At 49.3% G+C, this 11185-nt stretch overlaps 1 protein-coding gene across 1 annotated transcript; it reads right to left on the bottom strand.

Moving 5' to 3' along the window:
• Window positions 1-953: 953 nt before the first annotated feature.
• On the bottom strand, window positions 954-10016 carry LANCL1 (LanC lantibiotic synthetase component C-like 1 (bacterial)). The gene is made up of 7 exons (XM_010161495.1): window positions 9706-10016; window positions 5679-5814; window positions 5203-5349; window positions 3184-3366; window positions 2584-2760; window positions 2232-2304; window positions 954-1347 (listed from the first exon to the last, which is right to left on the bottom strand). The coding sequence occupies exons 1-7, from the start codon at window positions 10014-10016 to the stop codon at window positions 1271-1273; spliced, it is 1104 nt and encodes a 367-aa protein (XP_010159797.1). The 3' UTR covers window positions 954-1270.
• Window positions 10017-11185: the final 1169 nt, after the last annotated feature.

Here is an 11185-nt window from a genome sequence, read left to right as displayed (position 1 = left end):
TGGGGCAGATTTTCCAGTTGGGCGGATGTGTGGTCGCAGCTCAAATGACAAGAAGCAGTGACAAGGCAAACAAGTGACTCAAATTATCCTGGATCAGGAAAGCTTGTAAAACAAAGCCTGTAAACACCATCTATACAGGTAAAGGGTTAAACAATGACAGAATTCAGCAGAACACACTTCTTTTCCCATAATGCTGCTGGTGGGCCCTGCAACCCCTGTCAAAGACTGGTAAGGGACTTGGCCTGTTTTGTCTCAAACAACCGGAAGGTGTTGCCTAAGGGGAAATCAGGAGGAGTGATGGACGGAGACCTATGGAGATAGGGCGGCGGGCTGCTGTTCCCCACTTCCTCTTGAGGCTGAAGCACACCAACCAGTATGTGCTGAGATGGGTCAGGGTGCCGTGCAGCGCAGCGGCACCGCAGAATCACCCCGCTTTCCCGCTCTCAGTGCTCCCGGGAGCCGTTTCCTGCAAAATAAACTTTCAAAGCCAAACAGAAGAGCGCACACCAGCAAGTAGGCTTAGCTCACTTACGCTGGAATTTTGCACTAGGTGATCAACGCTCTTTCACAAGGTTTAGCATGAGATGCCAGATAAGCACAAACGCTAGTGGATTATTTGTCTGTCACTGGAAAAATGCACAAAAGAGCTATAGGAAGCCTTTACCCTAAAGCAGACAGGTAGAAATTCAGGACGAGGCTTCGGCTTGTCAGTTCCAGCTGTGCCACTGCAATCTGGCATTAAAAAACACACATAGAGACTGCAGAGCCCATCACATCCGCTTCATGTGGAGCAGCCTGGCTACTGAACTGCCTACTCTCTGGGTGCTCAGACAACACTGAAAAGAAACTTTCAGGGCAACGGTCTGAGTTTTTCATCTTGCTTTCCAAAGGCAACTACATTCCTGCAACTATCTGTCCGCACAAACAAAACTTAAAAACAAAGGCCAAAGCTACATTCAATAGAAAACTTTCTCCCAGGAAATGGGATACAGCAAATAGCAAAACTCTTTATCGCCAACAAAATACTGTACATTTTCTCCCTGCTCCCACCTGTGTTTTTATGAGACACCAGCAAAATACACATTCTGTCTTTTAAACTGAAACAATGCGACGAGATGACTAGAAATGCTAGAGAACTCAGCATGCCCTCGGGAGGACGGATTTACGTAGAGTTAGGTGAACAACGATGAGTCTGGAAGAAAGAGAAAGCAGCTTCGAACTGCTTTTCCAGGAGTGGAAAGGTTGAGGCTGGAAACTGCCAAGCTCAGATTCAGAGTTCAAATGCAGGGAACTTGGCCTTGGTTGGCACCAGCAGGTCAGCAAGAAAGTAAATCGTTCCAGCCATTCCTGAGGATAAGAAAACAGGATGTGCTTCAGATTCTCCCATGGCACCCATTTTATCAATTATCCAGAGGGTGAATGAGTTGTGAAGAAAGCAAAACATCCTCAAAGGACCTAAACAATTTCCAAGGTCTGAACCCAGGTTTCCCAAGCAACGTAGGTACCTCCAGTGGGGAAAGCATTTTGAAGTTAATCAAATGTTGAAAAGCACCTACGAAAACATGATGGGTCTTCTCCCCTCCAGCTCCCTCCCTTCTGCTTTACCTGTCCACAGGAATAACACCCTGAGTATCTCTGCCAAATCTCAGACCCTGTGACATCGCTGCCTCAGCTCCTCCCTGATGTAACCACCCTCGCTCCTTGGCCCGCTGCAAAGCTGGGGCGATGTATGTTAGCTGAGGCACCAGCTCTTTCAGCAATACCTGCTGATGGCAGATTTTGGGGGAGCCGTCAGCAGGGGCTGCAAATTACTGTAGGAGCCACAAAAAGCAGCCCCATTTGTTCCTCACTCACCTCTGGAATGGAGCTGGAAAGCCCATGAAGGACTTCAGTCCTTAAAAATGCACAGAAAAAAGACTGCCCGAGAAGCCAGGCTACAAATTACTGTCGAGGCAGGCGTTGGCCTGTACCCGTTAAAGAATTCCCCTCGAGTCCTGTGTGCAGAATCTATGCGTGAGACCCAAGAGGAGGACAAGACGCTCCAGTTTAAGCATCAGCCTGCGCTACAAGACGTCTGCTTTTGGGAAAGGGTAAAACCAGGGAATACAATTTCCTTCCCATCCTCTACACTGAGTTTTGCAAAGACTTCTGTGGAGTGTGTATGCGGTTTTCCATGGTGCTGGACCGGCTGAGACCCAGGAGGAAAACAGAAACAAGGAGAGGGAGGTTACCTTCAAAGAGAGAGAATGGTGTGTCTGGAGTCCGGCACCCATGTTGACCATAGCTTAAACACCACTCTGCAAACTGAGAAAAGAGGAACAAAAACTATTCACATTTCGTTAAAGATGGATCTTAAAAATAATATCACCCTCATCCTCACATTCTCCCTTGCAGCGCAAGGCTTCTGCGGGACATTCCTTCTGTTGTCAGGCAGTGACTGCGCTGCTCAAGGACTGTTCTGGTGGGGCTGGTCAGATGTAGCTGCACCTCTGCCACGCCAGAAATGAGGTTTTAAAGGCCAAGGTAGTGCCACAGAAGTCAGAAGTGCCTAATCCCCTCTCCCTCCCGCAGGCAGGCTCTCACCTTGCAGGCCCTGTACAGGTATTTCATGTTCTGAGTGAGGTTGTACAGCGCTAGGAAGCCGTACGCGTTGCCAGCTGTCCCGTGGCACAGCCCGTAGCCTTTCTTCAGTAACCCGTGCTGCCAGATCACTTCTGCACACTGCAGGGCATCGTTTAGGTACTGCTGTTCTCCAAAGACCTGCAGAGACAAGAAACGCCCTCTTGCCGAGGCCATTTCCTCCACACGCAGAGCATCCCTATGTGAGTGGGGAGGCTTGGGTTAATTAGTTTCACTTCTGCTGAAGCCTTAATGCTGTGACACTGCTGTCTACTTTAAAGGAGGGTATTTTTGATACGATGAAGGGGGGCTGTACAGCATCACTGTGCACACGACGAGCTGTCACCGTCAGTCACCTGCAGCAGGACGCCCCACGCACGGGGTCCTTGCAGAAATCACTTCTGAGAAGGCTGATCTCCATTTTGGTCAGTGGTCCCTGGGGGGTGATTTCACTGTTACAAGCCATCCTACTCTAAGAAAGGGGGAGGTCGTCTCAGCAGTCTTATCCATGATGAAGTTCCACATTTAGGGGTCCCCAAAGTGTCTCTGCAAGATTAGTGGTACCTTGTAGGCCTGGACAAGCATGAAGATAACACCTGGAGCCCCGTGGCACCAGTGGACGAGTAGGTCTCTGGTGTCGTCGATGCACGGCGGGTAATTGCCAGATGGGAACTTGAGTTGGCAGACATAGTCCACGCTGGGCTTGACTGCGTTGTGCAGCTTTACTTGGCTCACTCCAAGGCCAGGCTAAGAGAGAGAAAGTGTTGAATCAGAGAGAATCACCATTCCCTCACTCTGCAAGAGGCCCAAGATCTGCCTGAAAGGCAGACACAAAGCCAACTATGGCCATGTTCCCTCTTGCTCCTCGTAAATCAGGTGATTGCTTTGGTCCAGGCTTTTGCACAGGATGAATGCCCACTTGGCCCCAGGATGCTCTGCCCTTCGGCAGGGACTTATTTCCAGTCATACCCTTGCCTCCCCAGAAATGAAGACTGCCCCCAAGTGAGAGGGCTTGCTGCTGCTTTTCCTGAAGATGAGTAGGAATAGTGTCAGGTACCCAGATGTGGAGTAAAGAGAGAAACTGTATAAAAATAGTATTAAGGATGAATACCAGGAACAATTCCTAGCACCTAGAGCTTCTCAGCTCTGAGCCACTGGGCCAGCCCAGCCAGCAGGCTGTGACGTTTCTGGGTAATGGCAGGGAGGTGACTTCAATGCTGACCTCAGACAGAAGCAAGGGAGTGGCTTCAGTGTCCTCTTCCAGTGACACTGCTCCACATGAAACCTGTGCAGACTGCAATGAGCAGTCTCATCTAATGATCACACTGTTCACGGGTTGGTAACTTGAAAATTAAAAATCAATACGAAAGTCGGCTCCGTATTTCCCTTGTTTGCTTCCCCCAAGGCTTTTTGTGCATCGTGTTTGGCTGATCCGGGCTGCACTGTACTTCAGCTGGAAGAAAAGCACCAAGCCCACGCAGTATTTTATGGGAAACTTACGCTTCAAACTCTTTAAAAATCAGCCTGGGAAGAAGCTGAGGGACTCCGTGCACGTTTGGGCTCACAGCACACTGCTGTCTCCCCTGCTCCCAAACTAGCTGTTCCGTTCTCCTGGGCAGTAACCACTTCCCACCCTCCTCTTGTCAAATCTCCTTCTCCTTAAAAATCACCCAGCGCCCCTTCCTCTCGGAGTCACCTAAGAGGGTTACGTTCACAGGAACTCCGCTATCCCGTATATGGGCTTGAACTTTGAGGCTGCTGAAGGGAAGCTCAAATACTTGAATCCTGGTGACTTTTTCCCCACCTGCTGTGAGAGCTAGGTCTAATAAAAGACATCACCTATCTCTACAAACCTGCCTATGTTAAAATAATCGGTGTTGCTCAGCAGGTGCCCTTAATGGTTTGAAAATAGAATGTTATTTATTGCTTTTGCTTTTCTAGGAAGTTAAGCACCGTAAATCTATGCACCAAGTGACCCACACAGGGGAATTACCACCCTCATTTCCGAGCCGGGGAAGCAAGGATTCCCAGAGTTAAGTGAGTTGTGCAAAACTGTGAGGAAGCATCAAAGGAAAGAGGCACTGCAGCTTCCAGCCTCCTGTGTTGCCCTGCCTACTTCAGGCATTATAGAACTCAGGTGCTTTATCGAAGTACAAGGTCCCACTTCTATAACAGTTAGATCTAGGCTCTGATTTGGAAACAAAGGCATTTCCTGCTTTCCTACTATGAAGACAATCTTTCAGAGATTCTCATCCTGTAATCTGAGATTGCTCCAAGTAACCACCTCAAAAAATGCAGGAAGCCCACAGGCACCACAATGGAGAACACTCTGTAAGCAGTTAACACAGGAAGGGGAAGCTCAGACCCAGCTGACCTACAGGGCCTCGTTCTGTGGAAAATTCAATCTCACAGCTTCAGAGAAAGCCTCTAGAAGTAAGGACGCGTGATCAAACCCAGGAATAAGTCCATCAGACAAAGGAACTTGCCCAGTGTGCCATCACCAAGAGCCAATCCAAATGCTCCTCCTTGTTCAAAGGAATGTGAAACGGCTGCTAAAGGCCCTTCCCCTCCAGTGCCTCTCACCTGCATGAGATAGTAGTAAATCCCAGCCAAACCGTGGGCTGCCCCTACGTAGTACTCCTGGTACCACTCGTACATCAGCGGGCTCTTCGCTGTGAAGTTCCTCCTTTTGGCCAAGCTCTCTCCTGAGGCTACAACAGCTTCGCAGACCTGCGGATGGGAACAGATGCGAGTGAGGGAAATGCTGCTCCCTTGGACATGGCACAGTGAGTTGTTTTTCTGGACACAGCACAGTGAGTTGTTTTTCTGCCCAAGCAGAGGGAAGAGTGTGGGCGAGGCAGCGAATGTCCATGCCAAGTCAGTACTGCCTACGGATCTGTATGGATCGTAGGGGGCGTGTGGTGCTTTGTCCTTTTGGAATAAGAGCACCAGGGATGTGGTTTCTCCCTTGTTGCCAGAGTTCTCTACATCTAGCATTGATTTTTTTCCCTGGGCTCCACTGGAAGAGACAGCTAACAAATCAGCAGAAGCCATGGTACCTGCTGAATGTGACTCTGAGGGATCTTTTCCTCTCCAAAGTGCTTGTTCACAAATACCAGTGCATAGAGATAGCCCATGCGCCCGTACAGCAGTTCATCTGGCACTCGTGGGTCAAGCTTGTGTAGATGGAGCAAACTGCAAAGAAAAATTCACAGCGGGGAGGTTAGAGGACACCAAAACCCACGTAACCAAGCAGGAAGACCGGAGCTCAAATCCATGGTTTGTTCCTTCATGCTGCCTGCACCCGGAGAAATGTCAGCCCTGGGTCTCAGCCTTCCCGCTCTGCTTTCTGTCTGGGTTACTGCTTCAGTCTGCTCAGCTCTTTACAATGAAGCTGTACTATCTGCTTGGTTTTAGAGCACCAGCCCTGGAAAAGCTACTTGTGGGGAAACCTGGGCTCTAGGAAACAGGAAGCTGTCGACTGCTCAGGAAAGCCTGCTCACCATCACCTCCCTGTGATGCTGTTGGCAAGGCAGACCCTCTGCCAAAAATGACTCTTTTTGAACTAAACTGTTAACTGTTTTATCTGTCTGCTCAAGGAATGCTAAGAAGTCAAACTAGTGCTGATGGTATGGGGAAAAATCTCAGCCCTCATGCTCGCAAGTCCTGATGGAAAAGCCCCTTTATCTCCATACCTTCACGTGGTCAGGACTACACTGCCAGCGGAGAAAGAGGCAGCTGGAAGTATTGTTTAACATCAAGCCTCTGCAGCACATGCAAGAAATCTTCTCTAGGAAGAGTTGAGAGGGAGCAAGGACAGCTCAGGCGAGCGTGGGTGCTGTGGGGTGTCTGTGGTGCAAGTGCGTGCCGAGGGCTGGCACCAGGCTTTGGCCCACAAGGGCAGAGCCAGAAGTCTGCTGGCGCTGGGTATTTTCTTTGCCACTTGTCTGTTATGCTGCAAAACTGGTGATATTCCTGTAGTGCTAACAGGGACTGGCAGCTCTTCACACTGGTGCTTTGTGGCCCAATTCACTCTCAGTGCAATTTTTCCTTTGTTTTCCCTCTCAGCACAGTTCCAGCAAGGCTGGATGTCCTTCCCTGTCAGCGCAGCAGGCAGCAATGTGACTGGTTTTGGCTTTATTTTTTCTGTTCACCCCTGAGACAGCAATCTGAAAAATGCCATCACTTTTAAAATACCAGCATAAGTGGCTTCCCAGCTGTTCCCTCAGCTGCTTCCCGCTGTGGTCACAACAGGGAGCGGGCTAAGAAAGCAGCCAGGAGAGCTGTACGTGCGCAGGGCTTGCCTGTCGCAGCAGCGTGAGGAGCAGCAAAGGTGCCTTTGCTCCTGGGCAGAACAGCGTGTTGCAAAGGAAAGAAGCAACCAAATGTTCAGAGTACTCCCGGAGCAGAGAGAGGATTCTGGGCTGGGACTCCCCAAGGCAGGAAGCTTCCCCTTGGCACTGGACTCAGAGTGTGCAGGGATAGTGAAGGAGAGAGCAGTGTCTCAAGGCGGATTGGCCCCGTCTCCTCGTGTACTGCTTGAGATGTGCATTGCTCCGTGGGGGAGATTTCCTGCAGATTAAACCCAAGAGAGGGAATTTATATCCAAGACGAGAAGTAAGCAGGGGTGTGTGGGCTGCAAGGAAAGCCCTGCTGCCTCCTCGTGTTACCTGTCCCTACAATGCAGATGAAGAGGAGGGTTTCCAAGTAGCTAAACAGTGTCTGCCCAGAAGAGGTGCTGGCTGGTGATGCTGTTCAGCACTGAGACATCAGGGAAACGTCTGGTGCAACAGAAGGAATGGATGGGTGATAAAGAGCAATACCCACAGCAGGGATCTGCTGAAGTCTGGGTGTGAAATCTTTTTGTGAGGAGATCTAGGGGGACAAAAGCATGGCTCAGTCTTATGAGAATCCCTGGCTGTCTTCAAGGCCAGGCTGGATGAGGCTTGGAGCAACCTGGTCTAGTGGAAGGTGTCCCTGCCCATGGCAGGGGGGTTGGAACTGGATGGTCTTTAAGGTCCCTTCCAACCCAAACCATTCCATGATTCTATGATTCTATGAAATCTGGAGCAGCTTACTATTCTTGCTCCTTAGGCATTACTGCTTTCCCAGACAGGATAATCCATGGAAGAAGTCTGCCAGCAGTTTCTGTTGTTCTTGAAATGTGGTGCAGGGCTGCGTGGCACGCGTGCAGCAAGAGATGCCTGGGATGCAGCTGGACTGATGGCACATGGATGCATTTCTTGGCAGCCAAGGGGTAAATCGAGGTCCCCGAAAAGAAGAGCCACTCCGGCTCACGAATCAGCCTCTTGTCAAAAAAAAGGTAGTTCCCAGGCAGAGGGAAAGCAAGGCAGCTGGAGAGCAAGATGCGATTTTTGTATGACACCAGCTCCAGAAGCAAATCTTTGACCTTCTGAATTGGTGGGAGATGACAGGGAAAAGAGGACTTCTGGAACACGGCTTCAGATCTTCACCGTCTCTTGGAAAATGGGCTGCCCTGAAATGCTAATCTCTCCAGAGCATAAAAGCACATTTGTTGGTCATGAACTCATTTAGGCAAGAGCAAGGAGGTCAGGAAAAGCAAGCTTGTCTCTTCCACTGCAGGTGAAACCTGACTGATGGATCCTCTCCTCAGGTTCTGTAAAAATGAGGTGCTTTAAAAGACGGAGAAGAAAACGGAGAGCAGCCCTCCTTCTCCACAGCTGCAGGAGAAGTGCACGTCCACGCAATGCCCAGCTCAGCAACTGTTCTGTAACTAAACAGCACGCTCAAAACCCGCTTAGGAGTTCCAATTAAGGGAGCTATTTCTCAAAGAAATACTCTCTTTTTAAAGGTAGCATGGCCAGGCCAACTGCTCCGGGAATTGGTGGCAGAGTAAGGACAGTGTAACTGTTCCTTCATAAAGCCACATTTTTGTTTTTTCCTCCTCTCAGATGCATAAAGAAACCAGTTTCCAAGGCTCTGCCTTTATTATGCCATTAGATGGCAGTGCAGAATTAATCATGAGTTTCCATTCTGCCACAAAACTGTAGAACAGGAGGGAATCGGGGAGAGCTACAGCAAGAACAGTGAACTGGGGATTTGTCACCACCTGGCGCTTACTCGCTGAGACACCTGGCCAGTACTGTCTGACAGGTTAGCTCCCTATTTGTTAGCAAATGTATTAATCATAGTAAGATTCTCCACTCTGACACAGTATTAAGCAAAACCTAACCCGCCGATTATTTTGGGAATAGAGTTCTGCCCTTAGCCTGACCATATCCACATAAACCAGCAGCTGTTCTTGTTAAGGGAATGGGAAATGGGAGTCCAAACCACACAGGCACCTGATTCCCACCTGTGCCTTTATGCATTACTTGCTGGTGGCTATTTAACGGAACTCAAATGTTGTTCAGGTGTTTTGTCTCATTTTTGTGCTGACCACGTGTAAATGGCAACTCTTTTCAGGGCTGTTTCTCACCTTCTCAAAACTGGTCTCCCTTAAGCAAGAAAAGCTTGCAACTGCGTCTCCTTCACGTTTTTCTTTCCTCTACCACATGCAAAAATACATCTGAAAACCGCTGAGGAAAGGCAGGATAGAAATACATGAATCATAACCACCTGCATTCAGCAGTTGGAAGGGATGCTGTCAATCCTGGGTTTAAATCAAAGTCAACTAACAAAGAGGAAGTGGAAGCAAGTAAAATTAATTGAATAATCCTGCCATGTTCCTCCTTTTCATCAAAATGGCTGTAAAGCGTAATTGAAGGGTCCTGAAAAAATCCCCAACCTCACCTTCTGGGGGTTTTTTTGTTAATTTTGGCATTTTTTTCTTCCTGTGTTTACTGGAAGTATTTTAAAGATGGCAATACCAGCTGCATAATACCCTTGCTCCCCAGCCTGCAGGCTGCCAGGCAAGCGCGTCTGTCCTTAAGCTAGCTCTTTTCCCCAGGGCAGAACAAGTTTGTGCTGCCTTGCAAAGTTACTGGATTGTCTCTCACCTAAGACTGCAACAAAACGTATTCAGGCTTGGCGGAGAGTGCCCGGGACAAGCCCAGACCGGCTCTAGGAGCAAGAGGCACACGAGGTGAAAGACAAGCATTTTACCGCGTGATGCAGTCTTCCGCCTGCTTCTGGTTCTGCAGTTTGTGGTAGACGACAGCAGCCACTGCCAGAGGCCCGGCATCTCCACACAAGAAAGTGATAGATCGTCTTGTCAGGCAGCTCAGACTCTTCTTCATGTACTCGTGGGCCACCTGAAGGTAGGCTGGGTCTCCATACACATCATGCAGGTGCAAATACAGCAAAGCTATGCCTGCAAAAGGAACACAAAGATTGCACCCACCAGAAACGCTTACCCTTCCTGCTGTGTGCTTTGGCTGTTTTGACGAACTTAAAAGCCTGGCCCTCAGCCCCATCTAGGGTATAAACCCTCTAGACAGGTTCTCGGGCACACCCTGGGGCATAACCCATAGCTGCAGCATCCACAGCTGCTTCTCCTGCTTTGTGGGCTGCTCAGGAGTGGACGGCAGATCAAGACAAACAGCAGCGTCTGACCCAGGAGGTCCCGGAGGACAGCAGAGCTTCTGACACACAGGCTACCTACGCTTTTAGCGGCAAGGCGCGAAAGACGAGACCCTACCCACCCGTATGTGTCAACTGCACCCGGGACTGTTGCTGAACAGTGGAGGAAAAAATAAAATCCTCTCTGGGCAAGATGGTACTTGTGGCAGAGCAGTGCTGAATTGTTACCCTCTCTCATTTATTTTTTCTCATGCCAGGAGGTAAAGGGCTGGGTCACTTAGCTGGGATTGCACTGTAAAAAAATAGACGTCATCAGCACTGAGAAGCAGCACCCAAAAGACACCCTACTCGGCTCTTCCTTTTTTTTCCCCCCCTCTTCCCTACTGGGAAGCACCAGCAAGGTTGTTACCGCTCCCTGGACATCACGTCCTGCTGCTGAGCACGTCCCAGGCCCGACACCAAGGACTGATGCATCCTAGAAAAGAAAGGGGCTGCCCACCTCTCCTCTGCAGCACATCATTCATGAGATCAACCCTGTCTGTAACACAAACAGCTACCTGGAACGCTGGAAAAGGCTGTATGGTCCTCGCTGGAGGTTTTCAACGGGCTGGCCAGCTACAGAAACAACTCTGCTCCTGAGAAGTCACATCAATTGCTGTCCTTTGCCCCTGTGTGCCCTGCATTCATCCCGTTCTTGAAGCTTTTAGTAGGTCACTGAGGAGCCCTCAGTAAGTCTGTGTCTGAAAGGCCTGCCACATTTGAACCATCCCTCTCATCTGGATGGCATCCTCAAACACACACTGAAGAAAGCTACTGACCTACATCACTCTAAGAAAAGATTATTTCTCCCCTGACCAGTAACCACTTCTAAGAAGACTCAGGTCCTGTGTTGAAACCTAAATTAATAGAGCCAATCTCTGCAGATTTTGATGTGGCAAGGTGAAGGGGGGCAAACATGCTGCAAAATCACTTTCTGTGGTACTGAGGACAATTTAAAGTTTAGATTGTTTTCTCATTTTGCACAGATAATCTCCAAAGCTTCATGCTCCAGACGGTTCAATTC

This window comes from Eurypyga helias, unplaced genomic scaffold, assembly GCF_000690775.1.
Source record: "Eurypyga helias isolate BGI_N326 unplaced genomic scaffold, ASM69077v1 scaffold10481, whole genome shotgun sequence".
NCBI lineage: Eukaryota > Metazoa > Chordata > Aves > Eurypygiformes > Eurypygidae > Eurypyga > Eurypyga helias.
This window is presented reverse-complemented; position numbering and strand designations above follow the sequence as displayed.